The following is a 22,040-nucleotide window of genomic DNA, read 5'->3' as shown; positions in this document are numbered from 1 at the left end:
CGCCACGCCCTGAATTTTTAAGCTCTCTGTAACTCGGTAACTGTGTGCCAAATGACCCTTCCCGTGGTTCCTTTGATCTCGTCATCCTTATTACTGGGGGATTTCAACGCAGAACAGGTCATAACAGGTAATAATAAGAATATAACTCAGATTATATAGGTCTCTACAAAATAAAATTTAAAAAAAAGTGTGTGAGTCAACTTTCTGCACAACAGAGAGACGGCCAATCACGGTGATCATTAGAAGAATCCTAGCGAAAGACCAAGCTTGGAATACAAGTCGATCCGAAAAATGTGTCGTGCGCGGGGACGATGTGCGAGTGTAACGTCGTGCTTTATGTTCCAGCGCACATCGCTTTTTTTCTTTGTCTAATCGCATTCTTAGCTTCGTCGTTCACTGGAATTCTTCTATTGATTCCCATTAATTTCCAAATGGCCTTTCCAAGAAATTTCCACTTGATCCAAGGATCCAGTTCATTTTACTTTAAATTGGCTTTAAGTCTGCGGTGCGAAAGTGGGAGCGGACCAGAGACACAACATTTTTCTTATTTCTTTAAGTCTCAACATAGCAAATGTCCATGTGTCCGATAGGAAAGTGAGCTCACAGGGGCTGTTTTTAGAGTGTACTGTCTTCAGGAATATAGATTGGGTGTTATGCAGCATGGCGAGAAAGTTACGAAATAGCAAAACAACTTACTTTTGACGTCTGCATCGCTGATCGCTTTTTCCTCATCATTGCCAGCAACTATGCTATAATGACCAGCATCGTCGGGGGTAACTTTGTCGATCTTTAAAGCCACTGTGCCGTCTGGTTCTTGTACAGGCTGCATGTGATCCGAAGGCAAAATAGGTTCACCATCCTTCTTCCTGCATAAGCAAAGGGAAGAACAAAACAAGGAATCGATTTTAGTTTTAAGGCTATTATTAAAGCGGTTAGCTTTTTTAGGACCTTCTGGCCACTTTGAGGTATGTTACTGACCGTTTACTTCCCCGCTAAATTTAGCGGGGAAAAGGACGTCACATGACTTGATGTCACGTGGCCTATAAACAACTTCAGTTTCCCTTGTAGATTTAGCGGAAAAATTGACGTCACGTGGCCTCAAGACCAATTTAGTTTCCCCGCTAAATTTAGCGGGGAAAAGGACATCACATGGCCTGCTGTCACGTGACCAACACACAAATTCACCTTACCCGCACTGTAAAAAAAGCCCGTGCGTCTACTTTCCCGCACAACACTCGGAGGACCAATCACCGCAACTTACGAAGGCAGTTCAGCGAATGACGATGACGAAACTTATGTTTACACACGCACAAAAAAAAAAAAAAACGCAGTCTCAGTTGTGACATTAAGGAATGCAAAACGTCACTCTTGCATTGCTTAACGTCACAACTCAGGCTGCGTTTTTTGGTCTAAACATATGTTTCGGCATCGTCATTCGCTGAGTTGCCTCCGTAAGTTGCGCTGATTGGCTCTCCGAGTGTTGTGCGGGAAAGTAGACACACGGGCTTTTTTCAAAGTGCACTAAATTTAGCTGAAAAATTGACACGTGACCGGCCGCAGCTCCTTCATTTATATCTGCAGCTAATCGCTTAATCATACAGTAACATAGTTGGTTCTGCCCGAAGTTGTATTCTAAGAATTGTCATTATATATAACTGAATGAACTGTCCTAAAAATGTTCCGATGACACCCAGGTGAGCGCGTTTCAACTGACATATGTTAGGTTTTTTAGGCACTTTTGTACTGACAGGTAGATTGAAGGAGCCAACACGGTGGAATATCTGGACGCCGTGATCAATGACGCTGTCTGTCCATACTTCATAACTAGGCTTCTGAGGAATCGCTCCCAAGGATCGATTAAGCTACTGTATGTGTGATATCACAAGTGATCGTGTGGGGTCTTCAAGAAAGTCCCTCTGCAATGCAGGGTAACGGTCTTCGCTCAGCGGTAGCCGAATCGATATCCTGCTAACCAGTTATTAAAAAAAAAAAAAAGTTCTATCGGAAAAAATAATCCAGACCCCCACATAAATAAATTATTTTAGTGCTTCTGCTATGATCGTTGTCTATCGCAACGATCTCATGATGATCGCTTGGAAGAAACGTTAGGTAGTATGTGCTCTCAGCAGATCATAATACACAATGAAAACCACCCGAGGCTAGGGTTACTTAGGGGAACTCGCAAACGCTTACATGTCTAAGACGTCTGCGTGTTTCTGTTGTCTCTCAAGTAGCCCAAATCTCGTGAGCCTTTTCGCCACGCTTAACCTCCCCCTGGTCACTTACACTCTTACATCTTGTTTTTTTTTTCAATAATAGTACGTCGTATTGGGCGATGCTTTTCCAATGAAGCGTCCAAGCACATATGAACTCCGGTGAAGAGTTGGGGCTCTATAATACTTTATATGCTACCTTACAATAATGCCCAGGAAAAAAAAAAAATTCGCGACTGCGAATTTCTTCTTTTCTGTGTATACGCTCTCAAAAAAGCATGTTCGTCTGCTTTCCTGCACAACACAAGGAGAGCCAATCACCGAAACTTACGGAGGCAGCTCAGCGAATGACGATGCCGAAGCATATGTTTAGACCAAAAAACGCAGTCTGAGTTGTGACATTAAGAAATGCAAAATGCCACGCTTGAACTCAGACTGCATTTTTTTTTGTCTAAGCATATGTTTCGGCATCGTCATTCGCTGAACTGTCTCCGTTAGTTGCGGTGATTGGCTCTCCAAGTGTTGTGCGGAAAAGCAGACGCAGGTTTTTTTTTTTTTTTTTTTTTTTTTTTTTTTTTTAAGTATACGCCTACTCTCTTCATTCGTGAGATACCGCTCCGAGGTTCTGGCGGGAGGATTCGCACATGCTCCCGTGCTCATCCTCATATTGAAGGCGACTGTACTACGTGCCGGTGTATGTGCGTGTGCGTGCGTGTGTGCAATTAGTTTGTCACGTTAACCCATATGTAATCAACCACTTCCCAGCAACAACTCCGTTTGAATTATGGAGGGCAACAGGACTCCATGAATGAATGTATAAATAAATTATTACGATAACAAATGAATAAATGCGACGGTCCAGATTAATCCATAATTTGGTTGCGTAACTTTGAAGAATATAAAATACTACGTTGTAAAAAAACATGAAACCTTGTTGAATACGCCTTTAGCTCATCTTGATACGTACCATTCGACATCCGGAGGAGGACTACACCTCGAGAGTTTGGCTTCTAACTTTCCGGGGCATCCTTCGGTGAGTGTCGCGTCCTTCAAGCCTTCAGAGAAGGCTGGCGTTGAGGGAACTTCTGCACCTTTCGGAGTGGCTGTAAACAAAAGGGTTGCTAGAAGGTAATGTCACATTACGCGAGACCTGGTTGCGCTATAAAAAAAAAAAAAAAAAACGCTAAGGGAATGACGATTCGACATGGAAGCTCTGTACGGAAGCGAACACATCGCGATAAAATTTCGCGCATAACAAAATATATCGAATTTTGAAACAAAACATTCACTTTTGGCACTGTTACGTAAATGCGAAAGAGATGTTTTATCTTGTAACACCGCCAGCCTTGGTACTGTGATACTTCATAATATAACAACATCACAAATCCTACAAAAAGGAACACGAGACACAAACAACGAAAGTTGGATACGTCGAATGAAAACCGCAACCCCTGAGAACCAGCAATGTACCTTTGTCCCAATACTCTATCAAACCGCCCCCCAATTTGACACGCACTAACGGCTATTTCTAACGTCCTTGTGCACCGCATCCAGCGAATTTTACCCCAAACATACGGGGCACCCTAAATGCTAATAGCGCCAAAACTCAAACGGCTTTTTAATGGAACTTAAGAGACAAAAGTACAAACGCGCAACACGAAGGTTAAAGGAACCCCCGCTAACACAGTGGACGAACATATGTAATAACCGAATATATTTAATTACAGCTTGAATGTGACAAATTTTGTTTACATTTAGTTTTACAGGTAGAAAACCTGATCTTCCATGTACGCGGAGGGCGGCGCAGTTAGCCAGAACAAGCATTCGGCAGGTTTTTCTGTTTTCTTTTTAGAACTGTAGGGCTATCATCAAAGCTGGAGGCGAACTGGAAAGGGGGGGCGGGGAGGGGGGGGGGGAGGGGAGAGGTCGCAAGTGTTTATTTTGTGCACCACCCTGAGCGGTAATATAGAGCTCTCATGAACACCCTGTTTGTAAACTGCGAAAAATGCACCGATGCCGTATACGTATGGGAACTTACTTTCCACGTCGGTTTCACTTGTGGCCTTTCCTTGGTCGTTCCTAGCGACAACAGTATAATGGCCAGCGTCCCCAGGCTTAGCGGAATCCACTTCTAAAACGACTGTGCCATCTGGTGCCTGTGAAAGCTTGACGCGGTTTGATGGAACAACTGGCTCACCATCTTTCAACCTATAGGTGGGATAGTAAAATTTTTTAAATATAAAACACCGTAAATGAAGTGAATGAAAGCAGTCTATAGAAAAACAAATTTATGTAAGTTATTTGTTCACCATGCAGTTCAAAAGATGAAATAAGTTCGGGTTTATTTTATATTTTTTTAACGAACCTTTATGTTACGGTACGTATGTGCAAACACACTTTTAGAAAATGACGCCATTCATATGATATAAGCCAGGTAAGGTAAAAACAATGGTATTTAGAACAAAGAAACGTACGTTTCTCTCTTACGCTCTAGTAATTGTATATACGGAAAGAAACTGAGATAGAGAGGAAGAGAGAGAGAGAGAGAGTGCGGTGACGTCAAAGTGCCGAGCTCTAATTTGGAAGGACGGTGGGCAGAGAGCTCTAAAGGCTCGGTCATAAAGTTGCGTTTGACTTGGTTAAGACTGCATGCATCGAGCTGTAGCAATGGCGACCCTTGCGACGAGCCAATGGGGAGGCGCTGTGCAGCACGACGCAGGGCAGCGCAACGCAATCGACACACTCTCACGTCGCCGCACGCTCTCATCTCCTCCTCTCGTTCCGTTTCTTTCTCCGTGTAGCGACCTACAAATATCTGAGGCAGAGGAGTTTTGCGGTGGTTCCGGTGGGATATACAAATATATATTACGTACCACTGTATGTCGGGAAGAGGATGTCCGGGGATCTTGGCTTCTAACTTTAAGGGTTGTCCTTCGTCCACACGAACTTTGCTTGGAAGGCCCTTGTGCACCACAGGCGCACTGGCTAAATATATAAAAAAATACAGGGTCCTTTGTGGATATGCTCGAGTAACTTGTGGTCAAAAATAGGAGTCAGAGAATAAATAATGATAGGCATGTATCGTCGAGTTAGTTACAAGTGATTTTCTATAAAAAGAGGACCAGTTTCTTGTGGTCAAGAATATCACAGCAGTTTAAGTCTATACTTAAAAAAAAAAAAAAAACGCATATAAGGCGTACCGGTGTTTAACGCGTACTTTGGCGGAAAAACCGCAACTCAAACACCGGAAAGTATGGTACATTCGTATCATTTATTTAGTTAGCTGGAATGCTACCTGCTGGAGAACTAACCATTTGTAAATTTTATAAGGAGAATGTTACCAAACCCTACACTCTAAGAAATGCCTGCGCGTCTACTTACCCGCAAAACACTTAAAGAGCCAATATCTGCGATCTACAAAAGACGCGCAGGCATTTCTTAGAGTGTAGTGCGGGTTGTAAACCGAGGTGTGCAACAACTGGAGGGGAATATGGTCTCGGAAATACGTATGTAATTGTTTTGTCAAATATAAAAGTGCTGCTTTTACAACGCCGTTTTTAAATTTGACAACAAAAAAAGTGATTCTGGTTAATGAGATAAGCACGGTTTCTATTTTAAATCCTAAGCAACATAATATCACGAATATATATTAAAAACATAACTCCGGCATGCCTCAACATTTGTAAAACATTATAACGCACACGGTAAAAAAAACAAAAAAAAAACATAAAGTTTTATAATATCGACGGCACAACTAAAATACCGTTCATATACATGGCAGTTTGTGAACGTGTTAACTTCATTGACAGTTCCAGAAACGCAGGGAGTCCATAACATCTTATGATCGCTTCTCAGCGAACGAGATTGCGTGATTGGCTGATTAGAACGTCCATGTCAACATATCACGAAGCAAAACGCGTGAATATAAGCTGTGAATGTCTATAATATCAAAAATAATTTGACGAAACGATAACCTGAGAAAACGTAGGACACATTGTTTACTCACAAGCACATATAAAAGGATAGCTAGAAGAAATGTGATATATATATTTTTTTAAAATGCAGTACCTTTGATAGAAAGTGCGGCTTCAGATTCCGCCTGCCCGATGGAGTTTTGAGCTCTGCACACGACTTCTCCAATCTCGTTGGATGTCACATTGCTAATTTTAAGGGAGTAGCGTTCTCCCTTCTCGGAAATAGAAACGGTCTCCGATTCCCGAAGAACCGTATCATTGAGTAACCTACGAGAAAAAGAAAGCATCATGCTCGTCAAGTACAGTATTAGGCTCAATAGTTGGTTTTATTGAACAAGCTTTTAGTGACAAAGATTGATTTGTCTTTTTTTAACGTGTTTTAATATTGCGACAAAGAATAGCGCATTTTAGAAAGAGGAAACATTTCACTCAAGCCGTCATAATTTGAGACAGGTGCAGGCTACAAAAGTATCATAACACTATATACGAAGGACAGTTTCATTCATTGCCGACTTTAAAAATCGCCCATAAAGCGTTTTTTAAAAAAGTAGAAAACAATAAAAAAAAATTACCTAAAAAAAAAAAAAACTCGCGTGCCTGCTGATGCCTGCCCTTGTCGCGTACAAGTTCATTTAAGAAAAGCAAACGGCTTTTCTTGCGTCTAAGATTGTGTTTACAACGTGCTTTCGAAAACCGTGTGGCATTGGTACATCCCTCATGCATTCGCTAACCAGAATAGGACTTGGTAATCCTAAATAAAAGCATTGGTAAACAGTTCAATATCTAAAACAGTCCCATTAGAAAGATCAGTTTTTTTTTTTTGTAATAAAAACAACCGTTCGAATTAAATAAAAATAAAACCAAAAACGTACCAGGTGGCTGATGGAGTTGGATATCCCTTGATTCGAGCTTCGAATGATGCCTCTTCTAAAATACCGACCTCAGTATTCACGAGCTTTCGGATGAAAGAGGGTGCTTCACCTACAGTGCACAAAAAGGTGTTGTTATGAAGCGCCTTGTCACATGTCCAAACGATATTTGAAATTTTTCATTGGAATAAAAAAATAACGGATGTACAAACAAACACACCAAAAATGAGGTAGAAACGATATTAATTACGAAAAAATTTTGCGTAGTTACTTTGAGGACAACAGAAGAATAACTGACTGATTATATATATTTCAGGATTGTTCTACAGCAATATATCTGGCTTAACCAAATAAAATATGTAGTTCAAATATTGAGAACGGTTTACTTACAACACCTTAAACGATGTACTTTTAAAACTTACGTGTGTTTACAAGAAAAACAAAAACAAATCTAGTTCAGACTGGTATTTACCTTTCATCATAAGCTTTGCTTGGGCTTCGTCCTCCCCGGCGCTGTTAGATGCATGACATGTATAGGTTCCGAAATCGTCTTCTACTCGCCGAATCACAACCGTGTAGGATTCTGTCTCCACGTCGGCGGAAATGACAACATTTTCGGAAGGAGTGAGGACGGTGCCATCTTTTTTCCTATAAATTTAAATCACAAAAATATAAAAACGTATTGTAAAAATCTGCATTGATATGTCTTGGTTCAATCAGTGTTTTCCCAGTACCGATGCTTAAAGTTGCAAGTCATTGTGAATCACCAAGACCGCACACGCAAATAATTCACAAAGAAGAGAAAATGGCTCTTCACATATCCAGCATTTAATACCATACATTGGTATTAAATGCTACCTTTGCTATCTTTGCTATGCTACCTATCGGCTGCCTTCGGGTACGGGTGATATTTTATACTAGAAGACATATGGTATGTAATTTGAGGCCTCAGAGAAATCTAGCGCTACTCAAAAATATGATCATCGTGTTCATCTGCAGAAGTACAAAATATTAATTTGCATAATCATACACGGCCTGTCCCCTTATTTAATTATGCGTTGCCTCCAAAACGTTTTCTGAATTAGCCCTTCTGTGTAGCATTCACATTTTAGTTTACTTACCAAACTACATCAGGCGCTGGAAGACCCGAAATAGTTGCTTCAAATGTTGCCGACCAGCCAATACGTGCCTCCTGATTTCTGAGACCGTCTATGAGAGGTGCGACCGGTTCTGGAAAAATAAATAAAATAACTAGTTAATTCTACTCAAAGAGGAAGTACAAATTTTACCAAAGGTCAGAAATCTCTGTCTAGCGTGGTTATCTCTATTAGCAGCAGTATCAAACACAAGTTTGCGCCATGCTTAAATAAAATAAAACCCGTCTTTTTGGTAACTTTAATAAGTGAGCCAAATTAAATCTGAACATAAGGCGAACTATGTTGACCAGAGTCTTTCCGGCCCATCCAGGTTGATGCGTGGGTCTGCAATGCTTGCCTAGATCATTAGGGTGCTCTAAGTAACAGTGAAATAATTTACTCATATAAATCCCCGTGTCACCCCTAGTTAAAGTAAGTGAAGCTACACCACTCGCAATGAAATGTGTTATCTAAGTGGTGCTGCTAACCACGTCTGTGAGATAGAAATGAAAAGTCATAAAAAGCTGGGGCTGAGTTGCAGCACTGGTCCGCTGCAGACTACGTCGAAATTCGAGAGCATTGCTTCTCTTCTATGAAGGCTAAAACATGCCGGCGTCCCTAGCACGACGAGCAGGATCATGTCCAGTACATTGCCCCTTTTATTCAGCTATCTCCTGTTAGTCCTCTCCTTCCTCTCGCGAGGCATTGCGAAGACTGCGGCTCATGAAGTAAGCGCCTCGTCCCGCGATTCTCTCTTGAGCGCAATGAGGAGAGGATAACGGCGCATGGTAGAACTCACTCTACAGCAACCCGCGCATGCGCGGGATAAAGAGTGGACGACGGCGCGCCTACCTCACTCTGCCACGGCAGCGACTAAGTTTTTATCTGACGACCGGAGGCTTTCGGAGGGAGGGTTGACTCGAAGACATTTTAATATTTGATTCTTCCTCGCAGGTATCGTAGCAAACATAATTGCAACACCGAGTATATGCGGAGCAAAAGTTCGTCTGCTTCTTTTGCAGGGGTTGTGGTGACGTCAGAGCGCAGAGCTCTGATTGGCTCTGATTGAAGGATAGAGGGTAAAGCACTTGGGAGAACCAATCGCTGCAGAGTGAATCGAGTGACGAGGCTGATGATATGTTTAATCCCCCGCTCCCCCTCTCCCCCACCCTCCAAAAAAAAACAACAACAACAACCAAAAAATTTGCTCGGGGTTTGAAATATTATGCTCAGTGCCACAATGCAGATTGCTTTTCATACGTTCCGGCTCCAGGGTGGAACAAATGAAACGCGTCTGTGACATTTTCAGGCTGTCTGCGACTACCCTCTAAGAAGTGCCTGCGCGTCTACTTACCCGCAAAACACTCCAAGGGCCAATCTCTGCGATCTATGAAATCTGCTCAGCGAATGATGAGGCGGAACATCTGTTTAGACCTCTAAATTAAGTCTGCGCTGTGGCATTAGGCAATGCAAGCATGACGCTTTGCTTGGTGTAATGCCGCAGTGCAGACTTCATTTTTAGGTCCAAACGGATGATCTGCCCCATCATTCGCTGACCTGATTTCGCAGATCGCAGATATTGGCTCTGGGTGTTTTGCGAGTAAGTAGACGCGCAGGCATTTCTGAGAGTGTATATAGTAGCCATCTAAAGGCATTTTATTTCAAGCATGAGCATGCTGTTCTAAAAAAATGCAATGCATCTGGAATGAAATGGCGCATAATTTCAAACTACACGAAAAAAAAATACTAAGTGCTTGTAAAAATATAAATCATGCTATTAGAAGGTCTTGATATCCTGAAATAATAACAGGAAACGTATCGACTTCATTTCAATTTAAATGTCAGAAGCATCACTTGCCTTTTACAATTAATTTCGCATTATCTTCGTCCTCTCCTTTATCGTTTTCTGCCTTGCACGAATATTTTGCGCCGTCACCCTTTACGATGTCCTTAAATGTAACCGTGTGTGTGTCCCCATCCTTCGTGATGGTTACTTGCTTGCTTTCGGTCAACTCCTCTCCATTCTTGTACCTGTATATACGAAACAAAAACGTTTGTGTCAATGCTGACAATACTCAAAATCGTAAAACTACCTCCAAAATAAATCGTGAATGTGCTTTAAGCAAAGGTGTGAAATGCTATAAAAATTGAAAGTCGTTTACACATCCCTGTAACGCGAAATCAAAGCGCAGCTCTTCAGATATATATATCACTCTAAAAAAAGCCCATGCGTCTACTTTCCTGCACAACACTCAGAGAGCCAATCACCGCCATTTACGGAGACAGCTCAGCGTATGACAATGCCGAAACATGTTTAGAGCAAAAAACGCAGTCTGAGTTATGACATTAAGCAATGCAAAATGTCACGCTTGCATTGATTAATGTCACAACTTAGATTGCTTAAATTTTCACGTCAATTTGTCTACTGAATACAGCGGGGAAAGTGAATTTGTTTATAAGTCATGTTACATGAAGCCATCTGACATCATTTTCCCCAGTAAATTAGAGGTCACGTGACGACAAATTTCCCGCTAAATCTAGCGGGGAAACTGAATTTGTGTATAGGTCACGCAGACTTGTACCGTACGCATTACAAGTAATCAAATTACTTGTAATCGATTACTTTTTGGAGTAATTTTGTAATCAGTTGATTACTTTTATTAGGCAGTAATCACAAGAGTAATCTGATTACTTTTTGAAGTAATAAAATTACTTGTAACCGTTACAATTTGTCCACGGGACCCCCCCCCCCCCCCCCCCCCCCCCCGCCCCCCTCGGCACACGCCTTTTTTTATGAAATGACAAAAATAAAATTTGCTTTTTTTTTTCTTCGGACGGAAAAAAAGAAGGATTTTTGCGGAGCTGTAGGAAACGAGGTCAATCTCTTTTTATTTACAGTTTCTGTGGACTGTCCGTTTTTTTTTTTTTTCGAGCTGGGACTGGGAGTGGGAAGCCCCAGGGAAGCCACAGTGCATGACAAAGGCCATTCAAGGCGAAGTTTGAGGAAGCAGAATAGCTTTGTGAGTCCTTCGTTCAAACTAGCCCCCTCACGCACACACACACACAGAAATAAAAAAAAAAAAAAAGAAATCCTGCTTAGGGTACCTACTCGCAGCCCGTAGGAGAACCAGAACCGAAGAATGCCTAAAGCGGATGCAAAATATAACAAAGGCAGTTGAAATATTTCCCCATTTCCCCTACGTGGTCTTTGTGTCAAGCAATGTTTCGAGTTGAGAAGTGGTCGGGGTGATCTCTTCCGCTAATGGATACTACGCATTATCCGTTTGAAATCCTGGAGCTGCTGCTCTTTTGTATAACATGCGAGCTCATCCACATGTGAATAATAAAATGAGTGACGCAAGCTTTGAGCGACAACCCTTGCTCAAGCTTAACAAGATCCGCTCCCCCCCCCCCCCCCCCCCCACACACACACACTGGCGAACGCCCAAATCATTAAACGTCTTCAAACGAATTCTATGCTTGTGTCTGCATTGTGAAGGTGCAACGACCACGAAGAGGGAGCCAGTGTTTCTTCAATACTTGTGCAAATGGGAAATATAGGTTGGAAGTAGTTCATTGTTATGAACGCTAAAGACGTGTCTTCACACAATAAAGTAATCGGAAAAGTAACGATTACTTCTTTAAGTAATGTCCAAATACTTTTGCCGTCGAGTAATCAAGTAATCTAATCGAATACTTTTTAGCCAAGAGTAATAGTAATTGTAATCGATTACTTTTTCTTAGTAACGTGTACAAGACTGAGGTCACGTGACACGAAGTCAAGTGACGTCCTTTTTCCCGCCAATTTTAGGGGGGGAACTGAATTGGTGCTGAGGTCACCTGACATCAATTTTCCCGCTAAATCTATCGGGTGAGAGGCTGTTTGGGAGCAGTCTCTCCGCTAAATTTAGCGGGGAATTGAATTGGTGTATAGGTCAGTGACGTCCCTTAACGCAACGCGCGGTTACGCCGACGCCGACACCGACGCCGACACCGACGCCGACGCCGACGCTGGCGCCGACTCTGTTAAATGCGGGAACTGGCGCGTAAGAGCTGCGCTCTAATAGTAAAAAGTGTGAAGGATCACAGCTTGTTCGATGCATAAACCTATTATGAAAGCAGAACACGACACATCCTGACGTTTGTGAGGATCGTTTTAAGCATCGTTCTGAGACATATATTACTGAGTCATTCGGAGTTTTGTATTTGAAACAACGTTCCAGAAACATTTCAGCTATGAAAATGTTACACGCCAAAATGTTGCAAAGCGTGATTCTGACGGATGCTGAATGAGCATTTTTATCTTCTTTTAGAACGCGCTTTGATATTTGAGCATTATGACGGTGTTTTGTGCGCGGATCTTTTAGCATGATATACAATGGGAGCGCTCTGCTCACATTGTGCACTCTGTTTTTCATCATGATTCATGTAAGAATAATGTGACCGGTAACAAATTTAAAAAAAGGTGCCTACTCACCACGTGACAGTAGGGGTTGGCTTTCCTGCGACCCTCACCTCTAGGCGGGCCTTGTCCCCAGTAATGGCAATGGTATCCACCATACGGCGAATGAAAGTTGGGGCCTCAGAATCCTCCGGCACTTGGGGAAGACAGGTGAAATTTATTTATAGTGTTTCTTTAATTTTAGTGACCATTTCTTCGTCATGTTAATGCTTCAGATACTGCGTTCGATGTATAGAACTAGTAATCAAAGCGCGCTTTGAAGGCAGGCATTATAATATTATTAACTTGTGCTAATCTAAAATTAAATAACCAACAACAATGCAACGAAAACCACGTCCCAGTGAAACCCAGAAGAGGCCTCGGGACTACTATATTTTAAAGGTAGCGAGCAAGGTGAGCGTATTAACAAACAAACCAATTTCAATATAACAATGAGTTTTTCGTTACATCTGCTTGCAGAGTACCGTGGTTCGTTTAAGAAAAAAAAACAATTAAATGTGGCGCTTGTGTGTTTTTAGGTTAGTTTAACATTACGACAGAGTCAAAATTTTAGTAAATAATCTACTATCTCTATTCCACTGCACGTCGAGTGTCACTTTGAGAGATACGCTCATATTGGTTTCCAGTTCTTCACATGTTCCGATCTTGGCGATTTGGTCATAATTCTGGATATAAATATAACAAAATGCGAGAAATGCGGGTACGGTTCTGCCGGCGGATAGCAGTTACATACGAAAAGCAAGTAAGACATTTGTGAGACGTACCTTTGACTGTGAGTTCGGCTTGTTCCGACACCCTACCCAAGCTGTTCTTCGCGGTACAAGTGTAGTCAGACTCATCTTTTCGATTGCATTCCTTAATGACCAAGCGATGGGTGCCGTTGTGCGTTGTGATGGAGATGCGCTCGGTTTCTTCTATCTTTACGCCGGCTTTGTACCTGAAATAAAATATATTTTACAGCGTGAGTGTAATATTCTTGTTTCTGAAGAATATTTTTGACGATAGGGGTAGTTTGCAGTTTATTCTTAAAGTACCAGCAGCGCAACGACACGGACAAAATAAAGAAAGAGGGACAGACAAAACCAAAACCCTCCACGCCAATCTTCTAAAGATTAACGTGAAGGATTTGCCAAGAACTTTGAAAATGACACAAGCTGCGCTCAAAAAAAGAACGAAAATATACTATGTTGAGTCTAAATTAAGCCGTAGAAAATATATTTGTTTATAAAGGGAGAGTAGAGCGTGTGAACTATCACAGTCGAAGGGGTGGAAAATTCTAGTAGGAAATATTAACATTTTGTAATGAGCGCTGAAAAACTACAATGATAGAAGTCTTTTTTTATCTGAGTTACAAACTTGTAAAAATAATGTTTGTAACTCGGTTGCTTCCTCTTCGCAAACCAGTCATTTGAACAAAATTTTGTGTTTGCGCCTATTATAAACAAGCTAATCTGTATAAAATAAGAAATACCAGTTCTAGTTTATACATTCAGGTTTTACAACATAATTTGTCTTGAAACGGACACTTGACATTTCTGTAGAGTAGAGAAATGTCAAGGAGTAGAGAAATGAAGTCAAATGTATAGAAATGAACTGAGAACTCATCAGTTACAGCAAGATAAATTAAAACTTTACGGGGAGCTGCGTAGACCATAGCACGACCTTTTTGTCATTAAAATTATTTAAAAAAAATTGTGGACGCATTTTATTTAAAAAGCTTGCCAAATTTGGTACCGTTTGCTCCCCTTTGGTGTCTGTGTTAAGGGAGGGAAGGGAGTGGGACTCGGGAATCTTCAAACCTTCAAGCCTTACAAATGAATATTTTTATATTTCGTGTAAAAAACGTTTTTCAACATTTTGAAAGCTTACATTTTAAAAAGTGAAATCTTATTAAAAAATTTCACTGTTTCTTTAGAATTTCTTTTTAATAAAAAGAGCGACCATACAAAAACCGCCACTCACAAAACTGGAGGCTCTGAGCTGCATAAATACGATCATCCTAAGCATAACAACAGTTTGCAAAGGCATATTATCTTCAAAGCTCCTTGTACATCCAGCAACATTCATAGCATTTAGGCAACACACTTACAAAAGAAGACACTAATGCTCTTTGTTGCACAGGTTGCACAAGGAGCTACAGGTCCCCTGTGATGCACGTACCAAGAAACTTCTGGGGCCGGAACACCTGTAACCTTGGCTTCAAACACGCATTCTTCGCCTGTGTAGATGCAAACATCTCCTGGCGCTTTTGTGAACTTGGGTTTGCCTAAAAAAAGTGGAAATACAATTTCAAGTTTTACATTTTGAAAAAAAAACAAAAAAACTTGAAAAAGGTATCATCGCATCACCTTTGAAGCAATCAACTATAAGTACTCGAGTGATATAAGGAAGCCCAAAACACTGTGCATATCTAGCTAAACCATGGTGGTGACTGAATAACGTACGACATAGTTGGTGGAAGGTATATTATAAGACTGGGATGTAGACAAAGAACCCAAATCGTGCTTGAAAGTTCCTTCTTAATTGCCTGTCAAGTGATCGAGAAAAAGAAGGGGCACATGTTCTCGCGTATCGTGCATATTATAAATAATGGATCTGCTAAACATCTCTGAACAGGTTGGCTTTGCTGTTTGTCATCTTAAATTGTCTCACAGAATGATTCTAATTGCGTTGCATTTTTATTCCCGGCAGAGCCAAGTTTTGGTGATAACTCTAGAACGATATAAGTTTTTTAAACCATGTTTTCTTGTTACGCTACAAAACTTTAGATACACTTACTGTTCACAGTTAGCTTTCCCGCCGTAGAAGCAGTGCCATACTTGTTCTTTGCGATACACTCGTAATCGCCGGCTAACTGGATGGTCAGCTCGTCAAACGCCAGTGTGTAGGACGGTGCCTGGTCCATTACCTTCACTGTGGCTTCGACGGAAACCTCTTCGCCGTTTCTTTTCCTAAATCCGAAAAAAAATAAGCCACGAGTCGCGTGGCAATGATGGAACGAGAAATGAAAGGAAATTACATGAAGAAAAGGAATAACGACGAATGAAAGGAAATAATACGAACCACACAATGTCTGGCTTGGGCGAGCCGGAAATTTTCACATTAAAGGAAACAGCTTCGCCGACTTCACCTTCTATATCCTTCATGCCTTGGATTATTTCAGGTTTGCCTATAAATAATTAAATATATCAGAATTACAAGCGTACGAACTATGAAAAATTATACAGTGCGTTACTCGGGTTCGACGGTGGAAAACTAGGAAGTACTTGCTAACTTTTCAAGTTCTGAAATTTGAATAAATTAATTTAGAGGTCTGTCAAATGCTTTTAACAATGCCAGACTTTTATAACACTTAATAATGCTAAAACTTAAATGGTATACAGTAATTTAACCTTAAAGTCAAAACCAAAAGAAAGCTGACTCACTGTAAATGGTAAGGCTCGCAGAACTTTCTTCCTTGCCACACGAGTTTTCTGCTTGACAGGTGTATTCTCCAGCCAGTTCCTTGTTCGGTTTCTTCACCTTCAATGTGTAGGTTTCTTCGTCCGAAGTTATCTTATAGACGTCGTCTTCTTTAATCTCCCTCTTTCCATGGAACCTTAAACACGACATAGTCAAGAATGAAAACCAACTCACTTTCTACATACTTGTCTGTAGAGCTAATGTGATAATAACAATAAATGTTGTGTTTATATGCCATCATTTTTGCTCGTGTTAATGACATGAGTTTCAGAATGCATCATTTTGCAAACGTGTAAAATATTGTGCTTTGCGTTTAGGTGTGTCAAAGTCGTTTTAAAATAGGTGAGATATATAACCCTAAAATATATGTAAAAGTATAAATTTTGTTATGCATAATTTAAATTAAACAATTTTTGTTAGAGTAAATAACTTGAAATGAGCGTATATTTTACACCACTTCAAACAAAAAAATTCAAAATATGAAAACGATGAAAAGTCGCAGAAATACAGCTTAATATAAGCGTCGACTCCTATGAAAACTAATATTTTAAAGATATGTACATCATTTGAGTTTCCTTGAAGTCTGCTCTTAAAGTTATGTTCAATAAATTTAGAAAATGTTTCCGAGTTAAAAATGTGAGAACTCGACAAAATGATGACGCAAAGTAGCTTTTCACTTTGTAGCGGTCGTGTAGGCGAACATACACTAACTGAACTCTTTGTTTCAAAATCAGCAACTCTGAACAATAGGAACGAAAACTAAACATTCGTGGTGTTCTTACTATTTCTGAATTGACAGAATTGTTTTCTTGTAATTGTGTGTGCTCGATAGCGCATAGTTAAAAAATGCCTGTTGCACATGGAATAATGCGCTCCATTCATGCCGCAATTCCAGTCCTTGCATCTTTGAATGTCAATGAGCTTATACCTAAGATAGCTGTTATCTTCTTGCATTATTGCAACAATACCTGTGGCATAGTACGACAAATATGTCAATAGGTTCAAGTTTGGAGGTATCTGGTAATGCTCCTAATCAAAGTATTAAATATTTAGAAATCTAACTGTTATGCACTATTTTGGACGATCGCGAACAAGTAACTGATTGAAATGTGCGTGATAAGATTAATATCTATAAAGTAAATGAGCAAACTTAATGAAAGCAGTTGGCTAATTATGAGGTTACACTCGTACCCTAACGTCGGTCACATGTGACAACCGAAGTAGCGCAGTCCTTTGGGTCAAAATTAGTTTCTTTTTGTCTGGGAATTAAGGGCCTCAAGAAGGCCGAAGAAGCCAAGGCAGAACAAAACTTGACCTACTTAGGCATAAGCCTGGGTACCTTGTCCCTAATTCGCCAAACAAGTGCCAAAGTAAGGCTTCACTGCTGATAGCTGACTGTCATCTGGCACTTTTGGACCTAAATCGCTAAACATGCGTCAGAGTTAGCTGCTTCACTTGGTTTTCATGTGGCAAATTGGGCCTATACTTCCAAACAAGTGCCAGATTTAGGTTTCACTGCCGGTTGCTTAATTTATACGTGGAATCTTTGGATGAAGCCCTTTATTTTGGCAATCATGTGGCGAGCCAGAGAAAATCCATAGGAACGCAAAAGAAAAGCACTTGGACACTAATTAACGCCTTGGAGCAAAATCGTAGTACGCCTAAGTTAGGTCCTTCCCTAGGATTGCCAAGCTTGTGCCAAGTTAAGCGGTTCTCTGCCATGCTATCAGGGAACGTTACAACCGAAATATTATTTCGTTACTTCGAGGTCACTAGTTTTAAAACGTTTTCAATGTAAACGCAATACACTCATGTATCATGTCTTAAAGTTTAAAAATGCGATTACATGCTATTACAATTTTCAAGATTTTAACGCACCATTTGACGCTAGGCTTGGGATGGCCTCCCACTTCGGCAGAAAATACAGTTTCCTCTTCTTCTGAAATCTCCTGGTTTACGAGATGCTTTTTGAAGAATGGCTTACCTGAAAACACAAAACATGGTAAAGCATAGAAATACGACTTCACTATTTAACCAGGAAGGGTTTTTGTATCACATGGGAGATATATATTGCATGTAGAGATTGACTCTGCGCACATACAAAAATGAAGCCAAGGAGAACAAAAATAGTTATTCGGATGAATAATGATTAGTTTTATACCAGCGAGCTCCTCTGAGATAGAAACTCTGTGGGCACGAAGAGCGAGAACAAGAGAGAGGGGGGCGAGGCGTAAAGAATCAAAATTGTCTTCGCTCTCAAACTGAGTGAAACTAAAACCAGAGCGTAAACCGATACATATGCAGTATCTAGACCATCACTTTTTTGTACTTATCATGACTTTTCTTTACTAGAAAATAAACCTACTTGATGAATTGGAGATATATGTGTTCTCATACGGGCAGGCAGCTAAAGGGAAAAAAGTTATTGAGCCCGAGGAAAATGTTTAACCTACTTTTCGTGGACATGCGGGCTGTGCTTGAATCTTCACCCAGCTCGTTCTTCACCTTGCAGGTGTACTTTCCAGCGTCTTCAGCTTTGACATTTTTAATTTGAAGTGTGAATGTCGCGTCAGCCTCTTCTTTGGCATAGATGTTCTTGTTGTCCAGCACAACGTCACAGTCGTCTTTGGACCTGAAAAGTTAGTGAAAGGGAATATTAAATGCATAACTAGTTGAATAAAATTAAGGTTAAGTTCACAAGTGGACTCAATAAAACAAGCAACGGTAATATTTGATATGAAGATGTTTCAGCAGCAAAACTGTCACAGTTATTTTTGTATACTTCCCCTATTTTGCTTGTTAGTGTTATTACGGTTACAACTTCCTTCAATTGCGAGAAATAAGACAAAAGCTTAGGTTAAAATGGGTGTGAGGATGCTCTGTTGGAGTTTTCATTGTTGGCGATAGAGGATGTTACTTTTGTCATGATTATGTCTCTCTCTTAAACGCTAGTCTCTCGCCTCTTTCTAAAACATCAATAGTTCGCAATATGGCGCTCAGGTATGAGGTGCTGTGATATATTCTGCCCTTCTACTGAGCATGATATTGTTTAATCTTCCCCGACGACAAAATTGTTCTAAAGCCGTTTTGTTACACATGTAACTTACAACCTGATACTCCATTCACTCCGATGCCACTCAAGTAGGACAAGTGAAATAACTAGGGAGGGGCAATTGTTCGATTCACCTACCGATTAATCGACTAATGCTTGAATCACCATTATATTTTTAACCGGTAAATTGGTAAAATTTGGACGAACCAAAAAGGAAGTAAAAATCGAACGCTTTAACCACGTAAACGTGGACGACCACACTTGTATGAGGAAACAATTTTAGGTCAAATATTTTTATTGAAGTAAGCTGCAGGGGCGAGTTATGTAACTCCATACAATTGTGGAAGGTTACACGTGTCCCGGCCACTTCGACGCCGTGTGAGTGTTCGTCCAGCGCAGCAAAAACTATTGTGAACAATCAAAAAAGGTCACTCTTGCGGCTGAATATCAACGAAGCTCTTTGCCTCATGCAGCTGAAGTATGAAGGCCCATTCATACACTTGCGTTTGACTACGATTAAGTGAGACATGAGAGGGGAGGGGGGGGGGGGGGGGTTAAGCCTCGTGTGACCGGCTGTGCATGATTACAGCCTGTTGTAAGCCGTCAGAAGAGGCTTCAAAATCGGTCTTGACTTACTCGGTCGTGGTAAAACGCAAGCGTGTGAACGGGCCTTAAAGGCGCGTTCACACGCTTGCAACCGAGTGCGGCCGAATGAGACAAGTCCGGTTTTTAAGCCTCTTACGAGCGGATGCGCTGCTGCGGAGCAGGTCGTAAGTCGTCTCAAGAGTCTTAAAAAACCGGTCTTTTCTCAGTCGGTTGTAGTCAAACGCAAGTGTGCGAACGAGCCTTAATCAGGGAGTGTGAGTGTTTTTGAACTATTCTTAACTACATATCGAGACTGATTCATATTCGAAGTTGTATTTTGCGCCGTTTATCACAGATTCAGCAGAAGCAAAAATAAAAAAAAGAAGTAACACACTTTTAGTACTGTGCATATAAATAAACGAGACGGATTCATTGATTAATTCAGTGGTTCTCAGCTGTTGTTGTTTCGCGGACCCCTTGTGGATTGACGGAGATGACGGAGGACCCCATTTGTGGTAAGGGGAAGGGAAAGGTAGAGGTTAAATATGGTAATCATTCAGCAAATGAATATAGTTAAGGGCTGGTGTGAAGTAGACCTCTTATTGGACACATACATGAGCCAACTCAACCAAAATTGGAACGTTTCTTTTCAATCTGCGAGAAGACAACTTTTATTTCCTGGCCTAATTGATGAGGCTGGGATTGGCGGACCCGCGTTTGAGAATTACTGGATGAATTAATCAATTAAGTTGTGGTGATTAACTGGGTTAAAACTTTTAATCGACGCCCAGTTCAGAACACTAATATTTGACGCAAATTTTTCTTGTTAATGCTGTTACAATTGTCGTCGATCAGCGGAACGCAGTCTACTTAAGCGTGTTCTTATCCGAATTTTCTACAACATGCCTTCAACAAAGGGACACAGTAAATTAAGATATCCGTTACTTAAGTTCTACCGGAATGCAATGCAGGAGTACTTACCATTTTACGTCAACATTTTTGCCATCAGCAAGCTTTACAGTGAATGTAGCCGGCTCACCAACTTCAACTTCAATGTCTTCTAATCCTTTTATTATCCTCGGCTTAGCTGAAAAGTCAAATCTGCCGGTAAGTTTTTTTTAAAGGAAAGACTAGCGATTTGCTCATAGAGAAGCCGATAGACAACCGGCCAAGCAAGGAGGAAGCAACGTAAAATATTTCTCGTATCCTTGATTTCCCAGTAAACCATACCTCACTTTTGAACTTGCACCATCATGCTACATCTGTGCTGTGATACATTTGAAAGCTCAAATTAAGCGCCCACTTTGATAGCCTCATTTCAACAGAACGAACACGTAATCTCTTCATTCTTATTCCTCAACTCTATAGAACAACACACAGTTTACAAAGAAGTGAGTGTTTGGCCACACCAGGAGTGGGCACTGCGCGTACGTAGAAACCAAATTCGCCAGACGTGAAGCATCTTTCGATGCGCCGTGCCGACAGCAGCGCTACCACAGCGGCATGACGCCAGACCCCGGTAGGGGTTTATAGCTTTAGTTCACCCTTCCGTCTTCTCCTTGCCCTCTAATTTTGTAGCGTGAGCTACACTGGCCGAGGTTGAGCAGTTTCGCGTGGCTGTTAAAGAGCCGTGCCGCGCAAGCGCGAGGGGCAGTGACGTCACACGACGCACAGCTGGCGCGCCGGAGCCGCCGCCGTCGCGCGCTCCACCGCCACCGCGCGCGCCTCGCCGGTCTGCGCATTCCAGAGGAGTGACGTCATAGCCGCGGCAGACGCACTGGCCCCGCCGCGTGCCCAGCTGTGCGCCTCCGTTGCGCAGTAGCCAAGTCTGACGCTGCACCAGAGCCGCTTGATAGTGCCTCTCATTTTGTGCGCATAAGCTCACGCTACGTATATCCTGGCATAGCCGAGCTAAATTTTTGTTTCACCCGTTCTTCTAAAACATATTTGTTATTTCTCTGGCTACCATGACAAAATTCTTGCCATTTTATCATTTTTTAATGTTTTATCGCTCTGTCTCGCTTTTTATTAATTAATGAGGTAATGCTTTCACTAATACTGTGGTGCAACTTGTGCCTTCGAGTCGAATGGTGAGCAGCTGAAAAAGACAACGTAAAAACGTAGTCCTAATGTGCATAATCATTTTAATGTTACCAGTTATCCAAAATTGCTCAAATTATATTTGGCACATAAGACAAGGTTTTAGCACAACTTGCCGAGTTTTGATTTTTAAATATGTTTTGAGCTCTTTTTATGACAGACTCTCCTTCGAGTGTAAACAGCCCTG

General features: G+C 41.2%; 1 protein-coding gene across 2 annotated transcripts in view; it reads right to left on the bottom strand.

Moving 5' to 3' along the window:
- LOC8043039 (obscurin) overlaps positions 1-22,040 on the bottom strand; it is a 228,802-nt gene that overhangs the window by 71,979 nt on the left and 134,783 nt on the right. For both annotated transcript variants that reach the window (XM_040216617.2, XM_040216616.3), the window contains 18 exons: positions 20,735-20,840; positions 18,570-18,748; positions 17,995-18,100; positions 16,080-16,252; positions 15,718-15,823; positions 15,433-15,605; positions 14,815-14,920; positions 13,419-13,591; positions 12,670-12,790; positions 10,051-10,223; positions 8,178-8,286; positions 7,529-7,704; positions 7,060-7,168; positions 6,282-6,454; positions 5,087-5,198; positions 4,252-4,421; positions 3,181-3,316; positions 697-866 (listed from right to left, as the gene is read on the bottom strand). In XM_040216617.2, coding sequence (XP_040072551.1) covers positions 697-866; positions 3,181-3,316; positions 4,252-4,421; positions 5,087-5,198; positions 6,282-6,454; positions 7,060-7,168; positions 7,529-7,704; positions 8,178-8,286; positions 10,051-10,223; positions 12,670-12,790; positions 13,419-13,591; positions 14,815-14,920; positions 15,433-15,605; positions 15,718-15,823; positions 16,080-16,252; positions 17,995-18,100; positions 18,570-18,748; positions 20,735-20,840 — 2,571 coding nt within the window. The remainder of the gene's footprint in view (positions 1-696; positions 867-3,180; positions 3,317-4,251; positions 4,422-5,086; positions 5,199-6,281; positions 6,455-7,059; positions 7,169-7,528; positions 7,705-8,177; positions 8,287-10,050; positions 10,224-12,669; positions 12,791-13,418; positions 13,592-14,814; positions 14,921-15,432; positions 15,606-15,717; positions 15,824-16,079; positions 16,253-17,994; positions 18,101-18,569; positions 18,749-20,734; positions 20,841-22,040) is intronic.

The sequence above is a fragment of the Ixodes scapularis genome, unplaced genomic scaffold (genome assembly GCF_016920785.2).
Source record: "Ixodes scapularis isolate PalLabHiFi unplaced genomic scaffold, ASM1692078v2 PGA_scaffold9__187_contigs__length_104089568, whole genome shotgun sequence".
Lineage (NCBI taxonomy): Eukaryota > Metazoa > Arthropoda > Arachnida > Ixodida > Ixodidae > Ixodes > Ixodes scapularis.
Note: the sequence above shows the minus strand (reverse complement) of the source record. Positions and strands in the feature narration are given on the sequence as shown.